Source organism: Corythoichthys intestinalis, chromosome 10, assembly GCF_030265065.1.
Source record: "Corythoichthys intestinalis isolate RoL2023-P3 chromosome 10, ASM3026506v1, whole genome shotgun sequence".
NCBI classification, from domain to species: domain Eukaryota; kingdom Metazoa; phylum Chordata; class Actinopteri; order Syngnathiformes; family Syngnathidae; genus Corythoichthys; species Corythoichthys intestinalis.
In genome coordinates, this window is record NC_080404.1 from 8,434,884 (window position 1) to 8,461,884 (window position 27,001).

General features: G+C 39.8%; 1 protein-coding gene across 5 annotated transcripts in view; it reads left to right on the forward strand.

The window, feature by feature from the left end:
• LOC130922555 (vinculin-like) overlaps window positions 1-27,001 on the forward strand; it is a 91,620-nt gene that overhangs the window by 24,941 nt on the left and 39,678 nt on the right. For 3 of the 5 annotated variants that reach the window (XM_057847380.1, XM_057847381.1, XM_057847382.1), the window contains exons 5-11: window positions 7,210-7,332; window positions 10,336-10,496; window positions 19,869-19,959; window positions 20,036-20,183; window positions 20,254-20,407; window positions 20,514-20,689; window positions 25,561-25,751. In XM_057847380.1, the coding sequence (XP_057703363.1) occupies window positions 7,210-7,332; window positions 10,336-10,496; window positions 19,869-19,959; window positions 20,036-20,183; window positions 20,254-20,407; window positions 20,514-20,689; window positions 25,561-25,751 (1,044 nt within the window). Of the gene's footprint in view, window positions 1-7,209; window positions 7,333-10,335; window positions 10,497-19,868; window positions 19,960-20,035; window positions 20,184-20,253; window positions 20,408-20,513; window positions 20,690-20,767; window positions 20,867-25,560; window positions 25,752-27,001 lie in introns of all 5 variants that reach the window. The other 2 variants (XM_057847377.1, XM_057847379.1) reach the window with 1 other exon arrangement.

Genomic DNA, 27,001 nt, shown 5'->3' on the forward strand with positions numbered 1-27,001 from the left:
TAAATCAACTTCAGAATGTTTCAGATGAACAAAATACACGTTCTGGAGTGGCCAAGTCAAAGTCCAGACTTCAACCCCATTGAGATGCTGTGGCATGACCTAAAGACTGCGATTCATGCCATACATCCCAGGAATCTGACTGAACTGCAGCAGTTTTGTAGAGAAGAATGGGCTAAGATTAGTCCGGAGCAATGTGCCAGACTGATGTACAGCTACAGGAAGCGTCTGGTTGAAGTTATTGCTGCCAAATGGGGCCACAAAATATTAAATGTGATGGTAAACTTAACTTATTTTTCTCCCTTCTGTCATTGTTTACATACTATCCTTATTAAAATATGAAAACCTATAAATGTTTGGGTGGTTTTAGTTAAAGCAGACACCGTTTTTTCATCTGTGTGATTTTGACAAAGATCAGATCACATTTGATGTTGATTTTATGCAGAAATGTGAGAAATTCCAAAAGGTTCAGATACTTTTTCATACCACTGTAGGCAAATATAGTGCAAACACATACAATGTACACTTGTCATACTCTGTCTCAAATCGCTCGCTTTTTGGGTGGCCGTCTCATGAAAACGAAAAAGTACAACTTTTGTTTCCATGATGGCAAGGACAGTGATAATTAGAGCAGCTACACACTTTTTTCCATTTACTAATGTTGTTAGAATGTTTAGTGAGATTTTTTTAAACTAGCGTTTAGGCGGGAAAAAGGTTTTTTCGACGATTTTGTTTGTGTCAGTGGTAATTCCTGGGGACTGCCACGGCTAAATTTACTTTGTTCATGCGTTTCATTTTCTGAAATTAATAATTGCTTGTTCAAGTAGTGTCATGTTTCACTTTCAATTTAAATGGGTGCTAAAAATGACACAAATATATATTACATTATAGAGAAGTGTGTGGCTTCCATTTCAGCTAAGTTGCCACATGCATTTCTTTGCACTGTAAAGTTTATTTTGAGTTATCCATTTTGTTAGATTTTTAAATATTACGGCCAATGTCAAATTTGATTTAAATGTTAATCAGACTTTGAAACTTCTACTATTTCAAAAGGCATTGTTGAAACTATTGATATAAAAGGTGTTTTACAGTTTTTTGTTGTGCTGACATGCACAAAATTGGAGAAACAGCGGAACAAAAAGTGGTATTTGACATTTGGCAAAATGTTTTTTGGCATATGGCATTTTTGGAGCATATGACAAAATGGCTTTTGGTATATGGCAGTTTTTTGCATATGGCAAAATGACTTTTGGCATATGGCACTTTGAGGGGGGGTATATGGCAGTTTTTGTGGGCATATGGTCAATGGATTCCAAGTGCGTTGGCATCAATAGAATCGACATACATGGCTGTCAATGGTATCAACTTCCATGGGCGCCAGTTTAATGTCAATGGGCTATAATGGTAAAAGTAGTGAAAAGTGGTGGAGTAAAAAGTAGAGATACGTGCTGTAAAATGTAGTGAAGTAAAAGTAAATAGTACCACTTTGTTTTTACGCAAGTAAAGTACAGAAACACAAAAATGTACTTAAGTACATCAACAATGTACTTTAACTTCGTTACTTTTCACCACTGCTCAATGGGCAGCAATAAGTTAAATACAGTGATCCCTCGCTACTTCGCGCTTCGAATTTCGTAGTTTCAGTCTATCGCGGATTTTTTTTCAGTCAAAAAAATATATATATATTTAGAGTACATGCATAAAAAATTAAAATAATGGAGAAAATATGGTGTAAAATCTGTCCGTTCCCTAACAGAAGGCAAGGAGAGCCCGCCCAACTCATATTCCACCGCTCCGATTCGCTGGCAAGCATCACTCGGGAATATCATAAGCTGATTGGCCGAGATATTTAACCTTGCTGCTATCGAAGGAAAATGGCTCCAAAGCGTCCTCCGCCTCCTCAATCCTCTAGCGAACCCAAGAAGAAAAGAAAAATGATGACCGTGCACGAGAAAGTTCAATTACTGGACATGCTTAAAGTTGGCCACAGCTATGTGTTTGTTGCACGCCATTATGGACTAAACGAATCAACCGTTCGTTACATAAAAAAGGCGAGGCGAAAATCCGAAAGACCGCCTCAGTGTCGTTTTCCAGGGACACTAAGCGAGTCGTGACTCCTCGCAACAAGACGATTGTAAAAATGGAAAATGCACTAACAGTGTGGATATCGGACTGTCGGGAAGAGAAGGTGAGTCTCGACACAAACATAAAAAGCCATAGCGCTGTATGATAGCCTCATTCCTGAAGGAGAGTTGAATGAAGGTAGCGGTGATGCCGACTACGACGAAGATGAAATTGTGGTTTTGTTGCCAGCAAGGGCTGGTTCGAAAAATTCAAAAAAAGGTTTGGACTTCGCAGCGTTACATTGCATGGGGAGGCCTCCTCGGCGGACCATGACACAGCTGTTCGTTACGCTGAGGACCAATTTCCCAAATTAATTGAAGAGGGTGGCTATCTCCCGGAGCAGGTGTTAAACATGGACGAGACTGGCCTTTTTTGGAAGAAGATGCCATCCAGGACGTTCCTTTTCAAGGAAGAAGTGAAGAGGCGAGGCTTTAAGGCCCACAAAGATCGTGTGACTCTCAAGCTTCTCAATAAATCATCTTTACCTTCATATCCATTGTTCTGGAGTTTTTTCTTCATTTATCAAGATCATCAGTGTGTTGAGTACATTTTATTCATCTTATGCATGTTATTGTATATTAATATTGCATTTATTTTTCTAACGAGTGTACTGTATACACAAAAAATATATAAATAATGTAATATACATAAAATAAAATTTCCTGTATCCAAGCAGCTGAACAGGACAGGTTTAAAAAAAAAAAAAAAAAAAAAAAAAAGTGGGGTGGGGGGCAGGGCTGGACTGGGACAAAAAATCGGCCCGGGCATTTTGGGCCGAGACCGGCCCACCAGGTATTGATGGAAAGACAATGAAGCCTATGAATGAAAACAAACTTTCTTGTGACAATGCTTTCACACTGTCTTGTTGGTGTATATATACTTAAACAAAAACTTAAACATACACCATCCTTCCAGTCCCAATATTCTATACAGTACTTAGCGGATATCAAAAGGCTGCATGGTCTAGTTAACCTCCTGAACAATGTACAACGTATGATGGGATCCTGAAATTAGGACAGGGATTAATACGGAATAGAGGTGGTACATGGTCATTGATGAATATATTAAAATGAATAAATGACAGATTTAGTGATTTTTTCATAGACTATTTATTTACTGCATCAATAAAAGTGCAAATAAATATATCCACAGAATAGGCCCTCAAACACGGGGACCTTTAAAAAGTGAAAGGAGACAGAGGAAGATAAGTGATAAAGAATAACACTTTATGGACTTGTATGATCACAGTACTGGTTTCTAGAAAAATCTGGGAAAATAGTTGCATCATATACTCCATATAGTACTTACTTAGGGCAAACTCCTGAACAAACAATGAACAAAGTATGATGGGATCCTGAAAAATAGGACACAGAGTTGAGATGAATATTAAAATGTGTAAATTACAGACTAACTATAAAAACACTCAGAGAGCACAGACCTGTTTGTATGTCTGTACCCTCATCTGTTACCTCACTGTGTCAAAAAAATGTGATAAGCCCCTATTTTTCTCATGTACTGGATCACAGTACCCAGAATATTGGCAGAATTCAAATTATAATGTGTCATTTCATAGCAACTACCATTTCCATGTCCTGTATTTTTTTATTTTTTACAAGCAATCTGGGCAATTTTCTTGGAGTTGCATACACATATGCTGAAAATCGCCCTATCCTGCAATGATAATGAATCCTTCAAAAAAATCCTGGATCAAGACAGTGATCCGGATCACCTCTAAATCTAAATTGAATCATCTCTTCCTTGTCCCAGAGTGGACATTTCCTGAAAATTTCATTAAGATCCGTCCATAACTTTTTAAATTATACCGTACACAAACAAACCAACTTAGCAGAATTAAGTGATATTTTCACAGACTAATGTACTTACCATATCAATAAACAGTAACCTTGAACCTCCACTGCAGCAAAACTTTGCAAAGCAACACCAAATGCTTCCTCAAACATGGGAACCTTCAAAGTGAAAGGAGACAGGTGAAAAAGAATGTCACCTGATGGACTTGCTCTGATGATCACAGTGCTGGTATTTTTACTCAGTTGAATCATGTATTCTATACAGTACTTACTTAGAGGAATCCAAAAGTCTGCATGGTTAAGTGAACTTCCTGAACAAACATAGAACATGATGGGATCCTGAAAAAAGGACAGAGAGGAACAGAGACCACTCATAAACTGTCATATAGTTGAGATTTCGCACTTTTGACAGAAGTTTGAATGGAAACTACCAGGCTAGATCTTGCCTGTGTTGTCTTACCAAAAAAAAGTTATGTGATCGGACGCGCCGGCGCGTCCGCTCGACCTTATAAAGTTTTTAACTACCTAACAAATAGCGATAATACTTAACTAACTAAATTAATAAAATAAAGTTACTTAAGCACTAACATAATTACAACTAGAATAGCATCATAGAAACCGTCCAGCATTAGAGAAACCCCATCATGTTAGTTTGCATGCACAGCTAGCTAAATTGCTTGACGGCCTAATTATAACTACTGGCGGTGTTAAGAGTTAGCGAGCGCAATGAAAATAAACTACACCCACGCTTAATTCATATCTGAACCAGATAGACTGCAGTTCAACACTTCTTACCTGAAGTTCAGATTCCCCTCCACTCGGACCGCCGGCGGCCGCGGGTCTCTCCTCCTGCCCCCCCTTCCCCTCATCCACCTGACGGGCACCCCCGCCATCGTAACCTGCGGTTGCTGCTGTCGCTGAAGAGGAAGCTCCGCCACCGGCAACATTTAGCGGCATCCGCATGAAGGGCTTGTCTCTTTCTATCTCTAATTTTTCCGCGCCAACTTTCCTTTTCTTGTAATTATCCATTTTGTTTATCTCCTCTCTCTGTATGTCTGATTAATGTATATCTGATACCTCTGATCAAGAGGGAGGGGGCATCGGCCCTCGTTTGTAATTGGTCCAGCCCATAACCAATCTTGACTGATGGGCCGATCTACCAGTTTTGTGTACCAATGTGATTAATGCCGTTAGGTAAAAAAAAAAAAAAAAAAAAATTCAGGACCGGCCCAAAATCGCCATCGGCCCACCGGGCATTTGCCCGGTATGCCCGATGGCCAGTCCAGCGGTGGTGGGGGGTCGCTACTAGTGTTGCACCGATACCATTTTTTGGGCCCGATACCGATACAGATACCTGGCTGTGCAGTATCGGCCGATACCGATACCATTCCGATACCAATCTGTTTGCAAAAAAAAAACAAAAAAAACATATATATATATATATATATATACGTGTGTGTGTGTGTGTGTGTGTGTGTGTCTGTGTGTGTGTGTGTGCGCGGATGCAACGCTACAGTTAAGTCACGGTTCGGTACGATTTTCAATACAATTCAATACAGTTAATGCTTTGAAACAGAAAATACAACTGTTATTATTATTATTATTATTATTATTTTTGCTAACAAGCAAAAATAACTGCCATCATATAAACAAGCATTTTAGTTCATAATATTTATGTGCTTACTTCTTACTGATCTGAAGAAAAATTTTGTATATAAGTGCTGAGAACAATTTTTACTGTTTGTAAAGTGGGTCACACTGTTGATTGCTGCAGCTCTCTTAGCAGCTATATTTAAACATCCTATTTGTGGTCCGAGTCCATCTGTAACATGTACTGAATTAACAGTATTTGCAGCATTATCTATAGTCACTGGTATGGGTTGATTTGGTCATGGCGGTTTCTATTTAATCAATGTGGTCTGGGCTCACGCAGCTCATGGGATGGGATCTAATGTAGTACATCTAGGTTGGTATTTGATGATATCTAGTGTGTGCGCGCGAAAGTTGGCATGGGATCTAACATACGACATCTAGATTGCTATTTGATGATATCTAGTGCACGCGCTGCGCCGCTAGAGTGTTTTCTGGCCACAGAAGTCACTTCTGCTCATTACTGCACAACACCACCATATTACAATCGACTTTCATAAACAGGACGAGTTTGAAGTACGGCGCTCTTAATTTGCCACTCATTGTTCATCATGAAACCATGAGTTTGCTGAGTCTCCCACGGTCTTAACCTTTCTGATCCCATCGGCGCCACAACAGCAAGCATTAGCTTACGCATGCTAATCGTTTGTGAATACCATGTTAAATGAGCAACATAACATCGCGGATATGCGTTGTAGTGTACATCCGCAATATTGAAGACGGAGGGGTAGATTTCGTGTGGTAATTTTGAGACAAAGACATACAGAGGTAATGATTTGGGATGTTAGCTCACATGGGGAGGACAGTATATTTGCTTTCAAATGATGCCAGTAGATGGTATCGGCGCCCTAAATGTTGGTACTCGTCGATACCGATACCACCAATTCGGGCCGGATCGGCGCCCCCTGCCGATACTGGTATCGGTATCAGTGCAACTTTAGTCGCTACATTGTGGTTGTTCACTTATCGCGATGGGTTCTGGTCCCCATTAACTGCGAAAAACGAGGGATCACTATACTATAAAATTAAAAGGGTAAAAAATAAACTTCAAAGTGTTATTAGGTGCCAGAGGCAGGGTATATTTATGTTTTGATTCATTAAATAGGTATTGTTTTCATTTGTATTAACATTTTATCAATTTATAATTGCAATTTTTAAATTTAAAAAGTAATAATAATGATCAATAATAAAAAAAAATATATATATATATATATATACATATATATATATATATATATATATATATATATATATATATATATATATATATATATATATATATACATGTACTGTATAATTATTACTGAGAGCTTGCATCCACATAGGTGGACATCACATTTTATGGGCCACACTTGATAACAAATGCTCATACTGTGGCCTACATGACACAAAATTTAATGCCCACGTATGTGGACACCAGGTCCTCATGAAGTTATTTTAAAATAGCAAAAATAGTCACATGCCCTGTAAAGGATTAAGAAAGTTTTATCTCCTCTTTTACTCTTTTAAGATGATTTTGGATCGTACAATCAAAAATGTTTACTCGTCATCGTAGATAAAAAGATGACAATAATGTTATTCGCACTTGCTTGAGACAAACTTTCACTAATGAGTGTTTGTCTTTGCTCAGGGATGACCAAGATGTCCAAGATGATAGAGGAGAGACAACAGGAGCTTACACACCAGGAGCACAGACAGATGCTCATCAACTCCATGAGCACAGTCAAGGAGCTGCTGCCTGTCCTGATATCAGGTGAGTGCTTGTGCGTGGGTTTGTGACTCTGACCGCACCACAAAAAGCCAGAGTGCAGGTCACTGAGCATGCCGCACGGTTGTTATAGCAACACTGATCATTACAGTCATTAGGTGGAGGCGTTGTACTGTAAGATTGGCTACAAGCACACACGCAAGCTGCTGCTTGTTGTCCTGGATGGGCTAACAATGGTTGGCGGCATGACTGGGCAACACTTTTTGCAGATAGTAATATTCTAGAGACTAATTTCTTAGGATAAGAAATCTAAAAAATCAAGACAGGAATAACAATTTCCACATTCCAACCTTTCAGACAGAGCATACTTTATGTCATACTTATCATGCTTTTTTAAGGAAATTTAACAAAAATGCATAACCCTGAAAGCTGATATAGTGAAGAAAATAAGTATTTGAACACCCTGCTACTTTGCAAGTTCTCCTACTTAGAAATCATGGAGGAGTCTGAGATTTTCATCATAGGTTCACGTCCCTTGTGAGAGAGATCATCTAAAAAGAAAAATCCCAAAATCACGATGCATGATTTTTTTTAACAATTTATTTGTGTGATACAGCTGCAAATAAGTATTTGAACACATGTCTATCAGGTAAAATTCTGACCCTGAAAAACCTGTTAGTCCGCCTCCACACCATGTATTATCCTGGATCAGATGCACTTGTTTGAGGTCGATAGCTGCATAAAGACACCTGTCCACCCCATACAATAAGAAAGTCTCAAACTTGTAACATGGCCAAGACCAAAGAGCTATCCAATGACACCAGAGAAAAAATTGTACACCTCCATAAGGCTTGAGAGGGCTGCGGAGCAATTGCCAAGCAGCTTGGTGAAAAAAGGTCGACTCTTGAAGCAATCATTACAAAATGGAAGAAGCTAAATGTGACGGTCATTTTCAATCTGAGTGGAGCCCCATGCAAGATATCCCCTCGTGCGGTCTCAAGTATCCTAAGAAAGGTGAAGAATCAGCCCAAAACTACAAGACAGGAGTTGGTCAATGACCTAAAAAGAGCTGGGATCACCGTTTTCAAGGTTACTGTTGGTAAAACACTAAGATAGCATGGTTTGAAATCATGCATAGCATGGAAAGTTCCCCTGCTTAAACCAGCTCATGTCAAGGCCTGCCTTAAGTTTGCCTATGACCATTTGGATCATGCAGAGGAGTCAGGGGAGCAGGTTTTGTGGTCAGATGAGAGTAAAATAAAACTTTTTGGTCATAATTCTACTAAACATGTTTGGAGGAGGAAGAATGATGACGAGTACTATCCCAAGAACACCATCCCTACTGTGAAGCATGGGGGTGGTAGCATCATGCTTTGGGGGTGTTTTCCTGTGCATGGGACAGGACGAGTGTACTGTATTAAAGAGAGAATGAATGGGGTCCTGTATTGTGAAATCTGGGGAACAAGCTCCTTCCTTAGGTCAGAGCATTGAAGATGGGTCTTGCCTGGGTCTTCCAACACGACAATGACCCGAAGCACACAGCCAGGAAAACCAAGGAGTGGCTCCGTAAGGATAACAATGTTCTAGCATGGCCTAGCCGGTCTCCAGACCTAAACCCAATAGAAAACCTTTGGATGGAGCTCAAACTGTTTCTCAGCGACAGCCCAAAAACCTGACTGATGGGTGGGCTAAAATCCCTCCTGCAGTGTGTGCAAACCTGGTGAAAAACTACAGGAAACGTTTGACCTCTGTAATTGCAAACTAGGGCTACTGTACAACAATATTATGTGGCAAATGTATTAACAATCGTTTTCTCTGGTGTCCAAATACTTATTTGCAGCTGCATCACACAAATATATCGTTACAAAATCATCCATTGTGATTTCTGGATTTTTCTTTTTCGATAATCTCTCTCACAGAGGACATGCACCCACGAGGAAAATTTCAGACACCTCCATGATTTCTAACTGGGAGAACTTGTAAAATAGCAGGCTGTTCAAATACTTATTTTCTTCACTGTACATGGCATTAAAAAAAATCATCTGGCGCACTGACATTAAGCGGGTGTTATTGCTATGCAATCTGGCGAGCTGAAACCGGATCTGGCACGCAGTTGCCTGCTGTTGGGGGTCCTTCCTTCCTACTGCAACCCCACCCGACGATGTTAAAAAAAAAAATAGTGATATTGGATAACTTTCTTGCGGCACACCTGACGATCTCTCACGGCACACCAGTTGAAAAACACTAAACATACCTAAACGAAGGGCATGGATTAATATGGGTGCAACAATACAGGTCCTTCTAAAAAAAATTGCATATTGTGAGACCATGGTACTCAGTCGGAAAAGGGTGGCGTCCTCTATCTGGGTCGGGGATGAGATCCTGCACCAAGTGGAGGAGTTCAAGTATCTTGTGGTCTTGTTAATGAGTGAGGGTAGGAGAGAGCGGGAGATCGACGGGCAAATCGGTAAACCGTCTGCAATGATGTGGACCCTATGCCAGTCTGTTGTGGTGAAGAAGGAGCTGAGCCAAAAGGCAAAGCTCTGGATTTACCAGTCAATCTATGTTGCGAAACCTCACCTATGGTCACGAGCTGTGGGTCACGACCGACAGAACAAGATCCCGGCTACAAGCGGCCGAAATTAGTTTCCTTCGCAGGGTGTCCGGGCTCTCCCTTGGAGATAGGGTGAGAAGCTCAGTCATCAGGGAGGGACTCAGGGTCGAGCCGCTACTCCTCCAATTTGAGAAGAGCCTGCTGAGGTGGCTCGGGCATCAGGTTCGGATGCCTCCTGGACGCCTGTGCATGTCTCACCGGCAGATGGCCCCGGGGATGACCCAGGACACGCTGTAGAGAGTATGTCTTTTGGCTGGCGTAGGAACGCCTTGGGATCCCGCTGGAGGAGTTGATTGAAGTGGCTGGGGGGGAGGGGGGTCTGGGGTTCTCTGATAAAGCTGCTGCTCCCCGCGACCCCGGATTAAGTTGTTGATAATGGATGGATCCTTGTCCATGGCAGGCAATAACTATAATCCTCGCATTTTCGTCCTCAGCAATAAAAATCTTCGTGGCAACCAAGAGTGGGCATGGTGCTGCCGTTGAGGAGGCAGAGACAAACCGCCGCTTTACCTTCGAGAAGATGAGCGGCGAGATTACAGAGATCATTAGAGTCTTGCAGCTTACCACGTGGGACGAAGACGCCTGGGCGAACAAGGTACCCCTCGGCTTACTGGGCACACTCTCATTTAGTTAATCCCCACACACTTAAATAAAATGCAATGTTGGTGTGGAAGGCCCATTGACGCACGCTCTTCCACAAGTAGTCGAACAGTTTTAGCCACACAAACCTCTTTGCTGCAGAGAGCATCTTTTACCTTCTGTGATTCACTTTTTCATTTTGCTTGCTGGTGTAACCCCCTTTTCCTTTTTCTTTCTTTACCTTCCTTCTCCATTTTTTTCCCTCCTTGTAGAAGGTAAGCCTGTTTCTCTCCCCATCTGCAGCCTCTAGTGCACGTTTGTGTGCCACTTAGTATAACACATTTAAATGGACTTTCTTTTTTATTAGTGTTGTAGTGTCAATGCCATGCTGGTACTGAACAAACTGTGTGTCATGTGTTTCAGTCAGCTGATGTGATGATGTACTGTAACTCATCACTCTGTGTATTGTTTTTTGTGCATCTGTTTGTGTGATTTGAGCATAGATTGTAAAAAATACTCATACTCTGTCTTCAAGTAGAAGAAAAAGGAGAAATACTGATTCATGTCTTGAAAACCGTAAAAAAATAAAAACTCAGGTTGAGTACGCATACTGCATAATGAAGATTTTTGAGGGGAAAATCAGAATTTTTTACATTAGGCATGATCTTCGAGTTAGCAGGGGTTCAATTAGTCGGTGGAGTTGATGATGGTGGTGGACGAGACACTGTTACGCGAAGAAAAAAGACGAGTGGAGAAAATACAGCTGACGAGACACTCGTCATAAAGTCGAAGTCAGTTACGTTGTAACCTGGCGACTACCTGTATTCATTATGTTAGATCTGTTAATAAATAAAACATAGCCAACACTATTGTTTGCATGGTTCATCCATATACTTCATAATGATATTGACGGGTCAGATTCGACCTTCACTGCGCCAGACCTTCAAGTAGGGGGCCATCCCACAATCCGCTTCAAGTTATTCGCAGTCGGTCGCAGCGACCCATGCAGCGATCCAACGCCGGATTTATGTCGAAAAAGTACGAAAGCTGTACCGCACACAAACAGGAAGGATTGTCTCAGGAGTGATTTGTTCGAGGATTCAAGGTAATTATTGTATTTTTTGTTTTTTCACAAGAATTTTCAACTTGAAAAGCTCTTTGCTGTAAGGCTGCCGCCACATTGTCTAACAGACTAGCCTCGTACTTTGACACATTTACGTAGAATAAATGCCAACTTCAGTTTTTTTTTTTCTTTTAACCAAGAATCGAGACTGATAAATGTCCATATCTATAAACAATTCAGGGATTTAATCATTCAATTAAATTCAATTCAATTTTATTTTTTTAGCCCTGGATCACAACAACGTTGTCTCAAAGGGCTTTGCAGAGGCAATATGATACACAATCAGAAACAGCAAATGAAGCAACAAAGATGAATAAATAAAGTTCAAGTCCTGGGTATCCCCCATCCTTAGACCCTCCACGTCGGCAAGGAAAAACTCCAAAAACTCCAGAGTCTTTGGGAGAAAATGAGAAACCTTGGGGAGTACCACAGTCAGGAGAGAGCCACTCCCAGGACGGATAGACAGGAAGCCCAGGACTGCTAATGGGAATTAGCTGGTGAAGTTACAGTCCGTAAAGATGCAGTGGAGTAAAGGAACAAGTAGAGGTCCATCTAGCAAGGTGAGACGGGGGTAGCAACGAGGACGTCCATCCAGCCAGGGGTCCGGACAGTCAGGAGGCTGCAGCTGAGAAATACCCCCTCCCCAGAGGGGAGAGGGGAAAGGGGACACCGGGTGACTAGTGATGAAGAGACTAGACAAATAGATATTAACATTGGAAAATAGAAATAGAGTAAGATAAGTTGTAGGTAGAGTGAGAAAAAGGAGATAGAACTCAGTGGCTGTACTTCCCCCAGGCTTTATAGCTTCTAGTGCAGCTTAGACTAAACTTTGAGTCTACTCCGACTTCAACTAGCCTGACCATAAGCTTTGTTGAATAGGAACATTTTTAATCTAATCTTAAATGTGCAGACTGTCTCGGCTTCTTTAATATTAGCTGGAAGCTGATTCCATAAAACAGAGGCTTGGCGGCTAAAGGCTCTAGCTCCGACAGTACTTTTAGAAACACTGGGAACTACAAGTAGACCTGCATTCTGAGAGCGGAGTGTTCTGTTGGAGCGGTATGGAACCAGAGCATCGGTGAGATAAGATGGCCCCAACCCATTAATGGTCACAAATATAATCATTTATTAACAAGAATCTTCACCGGAAAAGCTCTGTTTACATATGGCGGCTGCCACATTGGCTGACGGACGAGCATCGTATTTCAACATATTTACGTAAAATAAATGCTGACTGCACTTTTTCCCCCCCCCGCTTTTAACCAATAATCGAGACTGTTTTACGTCCATATCTATAAACAATTCAGGGATTTAAGCATTTATTAACAAGAATTTTCACCGGAAAAGCTCTGTTTACATATGACGGCCGCCACATTGACTGACAGACTAGCATCGTACTTCGATATATTTAGATTTAAGCCTTTATTCACAAGAATTTCCAACGAAAAAAGCTCTTTGTCTGTAATTCCACTCGGTCAGCTTTGACGGCCACGCCAACAATGCAGGCCCCCTATTAATCGGCCCGCGCCCCGTGTGCCCTCAATATCATTATGAAGTCTATGGTTCATCAGTGGTTCTCATGAGTGCATATGTTGTTTTGTATTGCCATTCTAAGATGGGACCATTAACTCATGCTAGCTTAGCCACTCCAGAGCCCTGAAACTAACAAATATCTGACAAACTGTACAGAATGTCTTGAAATCAACTCCACAGACATGTTAAAGCCCTGCTAACTCGAAGATTAAGCCTAATGTCGAAAATTCTGAACTTCCTCTTTAAAGTAAGTGTTCCTATTCGCTCTGAATACTGATATCATACCGTGACCTAGTTTTATTGAGTTTTCCTTCAAATCGGAGCCACTTTCATGACTTATTCTTAAAATGTAATGAAACCTCATGTGCTATATTTACTCTACAGCTCATGGAATGTGCGTCACAGTAACTGTAGTCAAAATGACGGCACTTCGAAATGATTCGGACACCTTCTTTTTAGACCATCAGAAATGATAAGATAAATTTCCCTTGTCTAACCTGTCACTCTGCATGTTTCAACACACATAACTGCTCCACACAATGATATGTCTTTGTGTGTCTGAGTGGTTTCTGTGCACATTGTGGCTACTTTTGTGGCAAGTGCTGCCCTTTATTTAAGGTCATGAATTATTTCAAATAATCTGTCACAAACGCATCTGAGATACATGACATATTGAACCGTTCCACTCAAGCGTTTTATGACCTCTGAGCTGGAAGGTAATTTTTTCCTCTGTTATTTAGAGAAAAATCAAGAGCGTATAAATTTCAATTTGCAATTTTCACATACAATTATGTGATTACAATCACATGTTTAATGGCATGTAATGTTTTTGAAGACTGTTATGACTATGTGCAGTATAGTAATCCTTTATTACAATAGTTTGAATTACACGTAAACCTAGAATGAGAATACTGATGCAATAATCATTAGTTACAAGAACATTGTATGGCATTTATCAAAGAAATTGAGGCAAAATGGTTTACTTTTTGGGCAGAGCCTGCATAGGTGTTGTTGCTTTGGTCTTAAATTAGCTGACATTTTCAATGATTTATATCATTTTAGTGACACCGAAGTCAGTGAGTCAATGTGATGATGTCATGTTCTGTTTATATCTACAAACATGACTCCCTGGGCACAAAAATATTCACAAAAATGACTCATCAACAACTAAAAATATATCTGCAAGCACAGCAAAAATGAAATGACCAAGATCTTCCTTAAAATGATTTTTGCCAACCTTCATATTTTTAAAAATGATGATAGCACTGTTGTCGAGTGAAGCATAAACAGTGAGTCAATTGTTTTGGTTTGTTTTAACATTTCATCAGAAAACAAACATTTGAAAACATTTCGATACAAATTTGGAAACACGTGCTTTTTTTATGGACAGCATTACATAGATGATAAATCTACAATACTAGACACTTTATTTAGAGCAGGGGTCGCCAACGGGGGACAGTATTTTCAGCCCATTACTTGATATCGTTGTTAAATGTGCGGACCTGTTTTTTATGAATCACTTCAGAACAAGGTAGCACTGCTCAGGCTAATGTCAAGTTTTCAGTGTTAGTCAATCTCTTAGCCAACGTGAATTTGTCAGCTAAAGTTGTTTTATTCAGAGAATTGTACAAATCCTCTTTTTTGAGCATCTTCAACAGATCCACAGATAGAAAAACTTGTAGTTCTTAAAAGATAAACGTTATTAAGAGTTAGAATAGGGCTGTCAAACGATTAAAATTTTCAATCGAGTTGATCACAGCTTAAAAATTAATTAACTGTAATTAATCGCAATTTAAACCATCTCTAAAATATGCCATATTTTTCTGTAAATTACTGTTGTAATGGAAAGATAAGACAAGACGGATATATACATTCAACATACAGTACATAAGTACTGTATTTGTTTATTATAACAATAAATCCACAAGATGGCATTAACATTATTAACAATATTTCTGTGAGAGGGATCCATGGATAGAAAGACTTGTATTTCTTAAAGGATAAATGTGAGTTTGTATATTGTGACTAAATATTGCCATTAGTGTATTTGTTGAGCTTTCAGTAAATGAAACTGTAGCGATTTAACTGTTCTGCCCAAATGGATGATGGGAAGTGGTGCAACCATGACTGTGTGTGGTGGCAGCAATTGATATAGCTTCTCTGCGTTGGGAACACTACAGGGTGTTGAGAAAAAGATCAACTCCTGTCATTTTTCCCCACGTCGCTTACCCAATACCTCAAGTTGTTGTGGGGGAGATGTTTAATATTTAACCAATTAAAAGCACGGCTCCAATGACTGCTTGAATCTACTCCTTTCACTTGACGCTGCCTCTTAGCTCTGTATTTAAGTAAAACAGCTCCACTATAGGTTGTTTGCGGCAACGCGTGTCTGCCCGTTAACGCGATAAATTTGACAACCCTAGTTAAAGTAATTTGATATTGAAACCCATCTTGATGTTTTCGCTTTCATACTATCTGTGAAATTAGTTGAAATAATAGTTCGCCATTGTTGTTGACCTCGCCGGTGTTTCCAGAATATGACTCTAGCGACATAAACATGTCATCTGTTCAACTCTTTCAATTTGAACCTGAGAGGAACATTAATGAGCATGACAGCATCGTCGATATTTCAGAAAACGAGCAGCAAAAGCAAAATGAACAGGAAAGACGGGATAAAACAAAACAAAAACAAAGCAAACAAAGCAAAACATACTACTAGAGGCGAATTTGACACTCAAAGTACTACAATGCTCTTTCAGCTTGTTTTGTTAAGATGCATACAGACAGAACATACACTGCTGCCCTAAAGTATTGGCAACCCTACAATTCTGTCAGATAAGGCTCAATTTCTCCCTGAAAATGATTGAAATGACAAATGCTTTGGTAGTAATATTTTCATTTATTTTGCTTGCAATAAAAAAAAAAAAAACACAAAAGAGAAAGACAAAAAATTAAGTCATTATCATTTTACGCAAAACTCTAAAAATGGGACGGACAAAAGTACTGGCAACCTCAGCCTAATACTTGGTAGCACAACCTTTACACAAAATAAATGCGAACAACTACTTCCGGTATCCATCTATGGGTTTCTTACAATGCTCTGCTGGAATTTTAGACCATTCTTTTTTGGCCAACTGCTCCAGGTGTCTGAGATTTGAAAGGTGCCTTCTCCAAACTGCCATTTTTAGATCTCTCCATAAGTGATCTAAGGGTCTGGACTCATTGCTGGCCACTTTAGAAGTCTCCAGTGCGTTCTTTCAAACCATTTTGTAGTGCTTTTTGAATTTTTTTTTGGGTCATTGTCCTGCTGGAGGACCCATGACCTCTGAGGGAGACCCAGCTTTCTCACACTGGGCCCTACATTATGCTGCAAAATTTGTTGGGAGTCTTCAGACTTCATAATGGCATGCACACAGTCAAACAGTCCAGTGCTAGAGGCAACAAAGCAACCCCAAAACATCAGAGAACCGCCGCTATGTTTGACTGTGGGGACCGTGTTCTTTTCTTTAGAGGCCTCTTTTTTTCCCTATAAACTCTATGGTGAAGGCTTTTTCCCAAAAAGCTCTACTTTTGTGTCATCTGACCAGAGAACATTCTTCCAAAACATTTTTGGCTTTCTCCGTTAAGTTTTGTCAAACTTCAGCCTGGCTTTTTTATGTCTCTGTGTCAGAAGTGGGGTCTTCCTGGGTATCCTACCATAGAGTCTCTTTTCATCCAGATGCCGACGGATAGTACGGGTTGACACTGTTGTACCCTCGGACTGCAGGACAGCTTGAACTTGTTTGGATGTTAGTCGAGGTTTTTATCCACCATCTGCACAATCTTTCGTTGAAATCGCTCGTTAATTTTTCTTTTCCGTCCACTTCTAGGGAGGTTTGCCACACGTGCCATGGGCTTTACACTTATTGATTACACTGCGCACGGTAGACACAGGAAGATTCAGGTCTTTGGAGATGGACTTGTAGCCTTGAGATTGCCCATGCTTCCTCACAATTTTCCTGCTCAAGTCCTCAGACAGTTCTTTGGTCTTCTTCCTTTCCTCCATGCTCAATGTGGTACACTCAAGGACACAGGACAGAGGTTGAGTCAACTTTAATCCATTTTAACTGGCTGCAATTGTGATTTGGTTATTGCCACCACCTGTTATGTGCCACAGGTAAGTAACAGGTGCTGTTAATTACACATATTAGAGAAGCATCATATGATTTTTCAAAGGGTGCCAATACTTATGTCCGGCCCATTTTTAGTGGTTTGTGTAAAATGATAATGATTTAATTTTTTTCCAATTATCTTTTGTGATTTTTAATTGCAAGCAAAATCAATGAAGATATTACTACCAAAGCATTTGTAATTGCAATCATTTTGTGGAAGAAATTGAGAATTATCTGACAGAATTGCAGGGGTGCCAATACTTTTGGCCAGCAGTGTACCAAAGACGCCTTAAGAAAATCCTTAAACATAGTAATATCAAATAAGCGTGCTAATGTGGTCTACAGAAAACACTATGCTTAAAAGTACAGTATGAGAGGGAAACAAATGCAAAAAGTATTTTTAGGAAATGAAAAGGTAATAAAAGCTTAATTAAAAAAAAAAAAAAAAAATAGTTAGTACTCACCGCTTTTAACCGATGAGCACATGTGTTGGACAACTCGCCGCATAGAAGGAATTGCAGTAACCCGGTAGTGTTCATCGAGTGACGGTGACAATCTACGTCATCTGTTGGGGACTGGACATTAAAAAGACCAAAAAGATTGATTGAACGGGGGTCAGGACTACATTTCTCACCCAATTAATTGATAGGCTAAATGATCAATGCAAAATAAATCAGTATGAATTTATACTATCTTTCATGTGTGATGGTTCAGGTGATACACCGCTCGATTCAAACCTTTGTTTAAAAAAAATAAATAAAAAATAAAAAAAAAAAGAAAGAAAGAAAAAAGACATGTAGTATAACGGTAGGTGGATACTGAGATACTGATAATCAATCAGCAACAGTACCTTAAATTTCACACTATAAGGCACGCCTGACTATAAGCCCCCACCAAATTTGGCATGAAAATGGCATTTGTTCATAGATAAGGCGCACTGTACTATAAGTCGCAGCTGTCCTCACTGTATTATGGGATTTTTATGCCAGAATATATTATTTGACAGCGGAATCATACGACTGTCATAAGACCAACTGAACCACTATGAAGCTTTGAACCAACTGGCTGCAAAGCTTCATTGCTTCAAGAAGCTTCACTTTACCATCACTGCTCCCTTAGCAGAGACAGTCAAACTCTGCTGCCACCTACTGTCAACACTGTTGTTGTCCAACAAGCCTCCTATCATGCATTAATTTGCCAGATGACACTTAACTCATTTGCTCCCAAAAACGTATAAATACGTTCTATTTTTAATTGTTTCAATTTGCCAAAGACGTATTTAAACGCCTTTTACGACATCTCTGGGTTCTGATTTAACTTAGCTCCAAAGCACAAAGCTGAAAATCCATTTTAAAGCAATAAAACTGGCCACTGGAGGGCAGTAGCGCATTTGGTAAGACCCGCAACCTGACTCAATGGAACGAACGGCCGGGCCGCACGGCTCTGCCGCCGGCGGAAGACGGCCGAATGGACGTCCAGGATGCCAGGCGGCGGACGACCGAGCAAAACAACCGGGAGCACGCTCGGAATGCCAGACCAAGCAGAACGACCGGGACCACCAGTGCAGCGGACGATGCCGTTGAGACCGTGCTGCTCGTCGAGCAGAGCCCGCGCCGCCGATCTCGGGCGCTCGTTGCACCGGTGAAAATGGCAGGGAGTGAATGAGTTAATGACATAAGCATTCAGTAATGCCCATGGTAGTGTCATTATTATGACGATCTTATGACGCCGCTGTCAAATAATGTGTTACCTATTAACCCAAATAAATCAACAAATAAGCCGCACTGGACTATAAACCGCAGGATTCAAAATGAAGGAAAAAAGTTGTGGCTTATAGTCTGAAAATTACGGTAATCAGGTTGTGTGCGTTCAAGCAGCAGCGCGCGAATGAACGAGGTCGTCTTATGCACCACGGAGAGCAACGGCTGGCTGCATAGACTGTAAGTTTGTGTTTGATTGGGGTAGGGTAACATCATCAAAACACGGGACCACTGGGAAATAATGTGAAATTAGATTTTTTTCTTTTTGTTTTTTAAAACGACGCATTATTTTCACTGTCCCCACCGGGCTAGTGGTTAGAGCATTCTGGTGGCCCTGACGGTTTGAAAAGTACATCCGGGTCATTTATATTGTCGACCCCTGTAATATAATTTGGGTTAAGTTCAAATATTGCAATTTAAATTTGCTCATAAAATCCAGCCATTTTTCTGTAGGTTTTCGAAATGTTTCTTTAGTAGTTTTTGAAAACAAAGGTTTGAATCAAACGGTGTATCACCTGAACCAGTACATATGAAAGTTAGTATAAGTCAATACAGATTTATTTTGCATTGATTACTCAGCCTATCAAATAATTAGATTCGTATTCATGAGAAATGTACCCCTGATCCCGTTCACCCCAATCTGTTCGGTCTGATTAAAAAAGTGGACATGCAGGTTATGCTGTTATATCGTCCCTACCAATGTTGAAACGTAACCGACGCCCTTGGTCATAATCAAAAGTCTTTCAATGTGGTTTCCTCAATATTATGTCAAGTGTGTTTGATAACTAATAATATTTATTTTATTTTGGATAATTTCATAGGATATGGAAGCACTGAAGAGATCTTTGGCTTTGATCGAATCAAAGATGATCCAAGCAAAAAGTTGGCTGAAAGACCCCTACGGTCAACCAGGTTTGTTCCTCAAAGCTCGATTCATTCCCTTTCATTGGCTTGAAAGAGCAATATTGCGCTATGTCACCCCCACCAGGAGAACCTGGCGAGGTTGCGTTGCGTGTAATTCTGGATGAAGCTGGAAAAGTGGGAGAGCTGTGCGCTGGGAAGGAAAGGAAAGACATTCTGGCCACTCATAAAGCTCTGGTACCAATGACCGACCAAATTGCAGATCTTCGAGTCAGGTAACCCATGTTTAACAAAAAAATAAGCGATATGGTCATATGTTGATGTTTTTGTGTTTGTATGTGACAGAGGCCAGGGTCCGAGCCAGGCGTGTGTGCAGCGTGCCGGCCAGTGCTCTCGGGGCTTAGACCTGCTATTAAGCAAAGTGGACAACGCAGCTCGCAGACTGGAGGCTCTTATCAATGCCAAACAAGCCATTGCCAGGAGGCTGGATGCTGCGCAGGTCTCGTGGGACAACTCAAAAGAGATTTGGATACTTTTAAACGTTACGACGCTGGCATCATAGACGGAGTTTGACTTTTGTGGGATTTTTATGTTATTTTCTTCAGACTTGGCTGGCTGACCCAAACGGCGGTCCTGAAGGCGAGGAAAACATCAGAGCGTTACTTGCAGAAGCCAAACGCATTGCCGACCTATGTGAGGACCCTAAAGACAGAGACGACATCCTGCGTTCCATTAGTGAGATCGCAGGCCTCACCTCCAGACTTATGGAGCTTCGCAAACAGTACGTATTTTGTTTTATGTCTCTATCAACATATACTACACTGTACTTTCAACTAATTTTAAGATACTTCATTCCCAGGATCAGAATGCAGCCTTGTGTTACCAATACCTGGCACATTTTACCTGCATGGAAGTTATGTTGTTGCCTGCCAACTTTGGGCGGCAGCCCTACAATAAGGTTACTAAAGTGTTTGAGAACAATGATGAAGAATTAACAGGGTTATTTATTTATCTGGATGATTTAAAAAAGCAAATAGGTGCAGATGTTAAAGGGAAATCACATTGAAATTTGAGCCACTTCCTCATAGGATGCTTGCCAAAGTCCAGTGAGTCATTACGCATGAGTCATTAATTGGGAAATTCTGAATGCAATGACCATAAAAGGAAACAGCACATAAAGATGTCAAGTTCCTCCCTTGTTCCATGGCACAAATTGAGAAGTGAGCATAAATTGCTCAATACATTTTTTTGATTGGCTCTTCACCACAAGGAAGTCGGTACATCACGACGCTCTATTGATTATATAGATTCTTCATGTTTTGCGTCATTTATTTAAAACAAGGTTTCTGTTATTGTCTCTGTTAGGAACAAAAACTGCATCATTTGTTGACCTTAAATCCACTTACCATATTTTTCGGACTATAAGTCGCACCTGAGTATAAGTCGCAACAGCCATAAAATGCCCAACGAAGAGGAAAAAAACATATACAAGTCGCACCAGAGTATAAGTCGCATTTTGGGGGGAAATTTACTTGATAAAATCCAACACATAGAACAGATATGTCATCTTGAAAGGCAATTTTAAAAAATACAATAGGGAACAACATGCTGAATAAGTGTACAGTAAAGTAACATAGCTATTAAGACTTATTCAGATAACTATAGCATAAACAACATGCTAACAAGTTTACCAAACCCTCAGTGTTACTCCAAAACGTCAAAATAACATATGAAATGATATAATAATGTGTTAATAATTTCACACATAAGTCGCTCCTCTAGCCAAACAATGAAAAAAACTGTGATTCATAGTCTGAAAAATACGGTATAAAATAAATATTTGTTAACAGGCCAATCAACAATCTATATACTGTATTATAACTTATATCTACAGTGAAGAAAATAAGTATTTGCACACCATGCTAAGTGGAAGTTCTTGCTCTTAGAAATCATAGAGGAGTCTGAAATTTTTATCGTAGGTGCACGTCCACTGTGAGAGAGATTATCTAAAAAGAAAAAATCCGGAAATCACAATGCATGATTTTTAACAATTTATTTGTGTGATGCAGCTGCAAATCAGTATTTGAACACCTGTCTATCAGCTACAATTCTGACCCTGAAAGACCTGTTAGTCCGCCTATTAAAAATCCACCTCAAATCCATGTATTAACCTGATCAGATGCACTTGTTTGAGGTCGACGTCAACATTAAGACACCTGTCCGCCCCATACAATCATTGACTCAAACTCAAACTTGTAACATAGTCAAGGCCAAAGAGCTGTCCAAAGACACCAGAGACAAAATTGTTCAACTCCACAAGGCTGGAAAGGGCTACAGAGCAGTTGCAAACAGTTTAAATCTCAATCTGAGTGGAGCCCCATGTAAGATATCACCTCATGGTTTTCTCAATGATCCTAAGCAAGGTGAGGAATCAGCCCAGAACTACATGATAGGAGTTGGTCAATGACCTGAAAAGAGCTGGGATCCCCGTTTCCAAGGTTACCGTTGGTAATACACTAAGACGTCATGGTTTGAAATCATGCATGGCACAGAAGGTTCCCTTGCTTAAACCAGCACTTGTCGAGGCCCGTCTTAAGTTTGCCTATGACCATTTGGATGATACAAAGTAGTCATGAGAGCAAATTTTATTGTGAGATGAGACCAAAATAGAGCTTTTTGGTCATAATTCCTCTAACCGAGTTTGGGGAAAGAAGAATGATGAGTACTATCCCAAGAACACCATCCCTACTGTGAAGCATGGGGGTGGTAGCATCATGCTTTGGGGGTCTTGTCTGTGTCCTCCGACATGACAATGACGCGAAGCACACAGCCAGGAAAACCATGGAGTGGCTCCGTAAGAAGCATAAACGGTTCTAGCATGGCCTAAACCCAATAGAAAACCTTTGGCGGGAGCTCAAACTCCGTGTTCCTCGGCGACAGCCCAGAAACCTGACTGATGGATGGGCCAAGATCCCTCCTGCAGTTGGTGCAAACCTGGTGAAAAACTACAGGAAACGTTTGACCTCTGTAATTGCAAACAAAGGCTACTGTACCAAATATTAGCATTTGTCTTCTCAGGTGTTCAAATACTTATGTTCAGCTGTATCCCACAAATAAACCGTTAAAAAATCATACATTGGGATTTTTGGATTTTTCTTTTTAGATTATATCTCTCACAGGGAACATGCACCTACGATGAAAATTTCAGACCCCTCCTTGATTTCTAAGTAAGAGAAAAACTAGCAGGGTGTTCAAATACTTATTTTTTTCACTGTATGCATATCTTGTCATACGTTTTCATAATATCCCATAAAATCCCATTTAATGATGAACTGTAAAATAAAGTAAGCGAAAATTGTAATTTCAAGTCAACATATTTCACTTTCTTTTGATGAAAGACTAGCAAATGCAAGTTATCACTAAAAACTCAAAGTAATCATCCAATCATGTGGTTCTTTTCATCCTTCTGCTGCAAATTTATATGAATTCATCACTTGTAGACGATTGAGTGATCGCTGCCAGCCTCACAGTCAAAATGGATCGAACAATTATCGCAGTCAATGGCAGCCAATGAGTTCATGATTTTCAATAGTATTACTATATTACTTAGATGCACTGTATCTTCAATTATAATTTTGTTACAATTTTCTGTTGTCTCGTATCTTCATAAGAATTGTAATTTTGTCTACTTAGAAGAAATCCATGACTAAGAAATCATTTCTCCATTTAATTTTATTTATTTAACCAGTAAATAATGTAAATTACGCACTATTGTCAAAAAGAATTCTGTGTTACCACAAATCCTCCAGGCTTCGGCTAAAAGGCAGAAAACGTCAGGAAAAGCTGACAGGAACTTGTTGGGGGCGGGAGGTTAAACAGATACACTTCCACGATGTTATATGCCAAAAAGATGTGATTTGGACAGAAAAAAGTGGCATCGAAATCAATGGTATTTCCCTTTAAGGATGATTCACTAACCAAGGGTTAATGAGATGTGCAGCTTTTAACAAAAAAAACAATTTTCTCTTTGTAGGTGGGGAGGACAATCAATAACTTATTGTATTTTGTGCACTATAAGATGCATCGGAGTATAAGGCGCACCTTCAATGAATGGCCTGTTTTAAAACTATTTTCATATACAGTATAGGGCGCACCGCATTGTACGGCTCAGTAGTTGTAGTAGTAGTAGTGGTTGGGGTTGCTTTATACATCCACTAGATGGTGCTGCGCTTAATGGAATGTCCTTCCAAGATTAACCAGTCGTTTTTTTGTTTTAGTCCCATAAACAGTACCTTATTGTACCTCACAGTACCGGATTGGCCCGAATATAAGACGGTATTTTTTGCATTGAAATAAGATTGAAAAAGAGGGGGTCGTCTTATATTCGCGGTCTAGACATTATACCCATTCACGACGCTAGATGACGCCAGATATCATTGAAGCGATGTTCTGTTATGACAGATCTCAGCTACTAGTTTAACCAGTTTGCATTATTTTATTGCAATGTTTTCCCTTATTCAGATTTGTTTCAAGACTACAGTTACAGTTAGACTTCACTTTGATGGTTAATGATAATAATTTTGTTGTTTTATAGGGTTAAATAACAAAATAACTTTGCTTAGCTTTTTCTCTCAAATATATTGTCATAATCATTTGTTTCAGATTACTGTAATTATTTTCTGTATAAAAGTTAATTTGGTGCTCAAAATGTCTTTCTTCAAACTTTAGTCTTGAAAAAGAGGGGGTCGTCTTATAATCAGGGCCGTCTTATATTCGGGCCAATACGATATTTAATTTTTTAGTTTTATTTTATTAATATGACGTTTTCTCTCCTCATTGAAACATGAAGTTAGTCAGTTTGACAGTAAGCAAACGAGGCAATTGTGGTTTTTGAAGCTTTTTACTTCCTTCACTTTTGAAAATTTGTAAAGCTGTAAGACACTACATACACACATTTTAACAACAACACTTGACATAAAACAATGGGTGCTTAAACGTCCAACTAGTCTGATCTTTATGTAAAATTAGTAGATTAGATTAGCCTAATTTAACTAACAAAGTCCGTTATCTTAAATGCTATAAATGCTAATGTATTTACAATTCTCATAAAAAATCGCTCACACGTAACTCCACAATCTGTAGCTCTAAACTTAATTACAAATGCATACAAAAACATATTTTAGCTGAAACAACTTAACAGCCTTATGTGGGTCAAATAAGAGCACAGCAGTTTTTATCTATGTCAGACTAGTCTGCTACACAGTCGTACAAGGTGATAGTCCAGCCGGACTCAACAGTGCCACCAGAGGGCAGTGTATCCTCCATCATTAAACAAAATACAATACAGTACTTTCAAAAAAACAGTTATTTTGAGATTTAGGGAGTATTTAGGGGTACTTAAAGGGTTAATTCCGAAATTCGGGTGACGTCGCCAGCATAGGAACGGAACTCATTCTAAACCCAGGGACTGACTACCTGTATAAGGTCCATCGGATTATAAAGCGCACTGTCTGCTTTTGAGAAAATTGAAAGCTTTGAGGTGCATCTTATAGTGCAGAAAATATGGTAATAATAACCTTATTTCCCTTCTTCTTTGAGGCCACATGTAGAAATTATTTTAAAAATTCTCACTGTGTTGCGTTGTTGTCTCAGAGGTAAAGGTGACAGCCCGGAGGCCCGCGCCTTGGCAAAACAAATCGGGGCGGCCCTGCTCACCCTGCAGGCCAAGACCAATCGAGCCGTGGCCAACATGAGGCCTGCCAAGCCTGCCGTCACTCTGGAGGGAAAAATGGAACAAGCGCTGCGCTGGGTCGCCAACCCCGGAGTGGATGACAGAGGTGTAGGTTAGTAGGTTTGGTCATAACAGGGATGTGAGAGATCTACAATCATCATGCAAGTGTCATCAGTGGTGCTAGAAGTCACTCACTGCAGTGGGTGATCAGGATCTTATTTTGTTTTTCCCCTCCAAAAACAGTCGTTAGGTACAAATTTGTCATGCTCGCGCCTTTTCTCCATACAAGGCGTGCACAAAGGCAGTACACACACATTCCGGATAGTTTACGTACTACTACTACTACTACGCTACTACAAAGACAGCGTTCTATTTCATCTACAGTGGTTGCTCGTGTATTATAATGCAAATCCCCGCAGCTAGACGGCAAAATGACACAGAAACACATTCACTGGCGCTGTAAGCGGGGTGCTTATGGTGCTGCAGCACCTCCTGGTGTTGGGAAAAAAAAAGTGTTTTCGTAGATTCTTTTTGTTTGTTTGTTTGTTTTTTAATTAATAAATAAATGAAACATATTGAAACAATAGAGTATTTAACTTTGGGTATTAAATATATATGTTGAACGTTTTTTTCTGTTAATAACAGGGTGACCACCTGACACCTTGTTTGCTACCGGGTTACATTGAATAAGGCGCTATTGGAAAAGTTAACTGTTGACAGAGGAGGCGTTAACATGGGGCATAACGAATTAGCGATTTTTTTTCTTTACAAAAACAGTGATATTTTCTAAAACTCAATTCGAGTTTGAAAATGAAGATGATTATGATGATGTCTGTTCTACTGTATCTACCTTTGCTATGTTCAAATAGGTAAGACATGCTTGCATTGAAGCGTTCATTTCTTGCTGCTTCATATCAAATAGGAAATACCAGGATACATACTCAAGACAGGGGAATTGAAAAGAAAAACATGCACCGCGGTAGAAGTGGGGCATGGAAACACTTCAAATTAATTGTTGAAGATGCTATACAGAAACCTGTGTCGGCTTCGCTGAATGTAAACGAAGGTGGCACTTTCCTCTCATAAGAGCAATATATTTAACAAATTTTTCCAGCGTTATTTCATTGTGTAAATGCATGTATAATGATCATAAAAATATGTTGACTATTCAAACATTGATAAACTTGCGTTTTTTTTCTGCCAACTCAAAGAGATTAAAATAAATGTCAAATCCACTATCCGCTTGGTAGAACAGACACAAAAATTTAAAAGATATAAATGTTTATTGAATATCCATCTTACAGTCTTATTTAACTGGGAGAATTTGATACAAAAGACGGGCTATAATTTGTTATCATTATG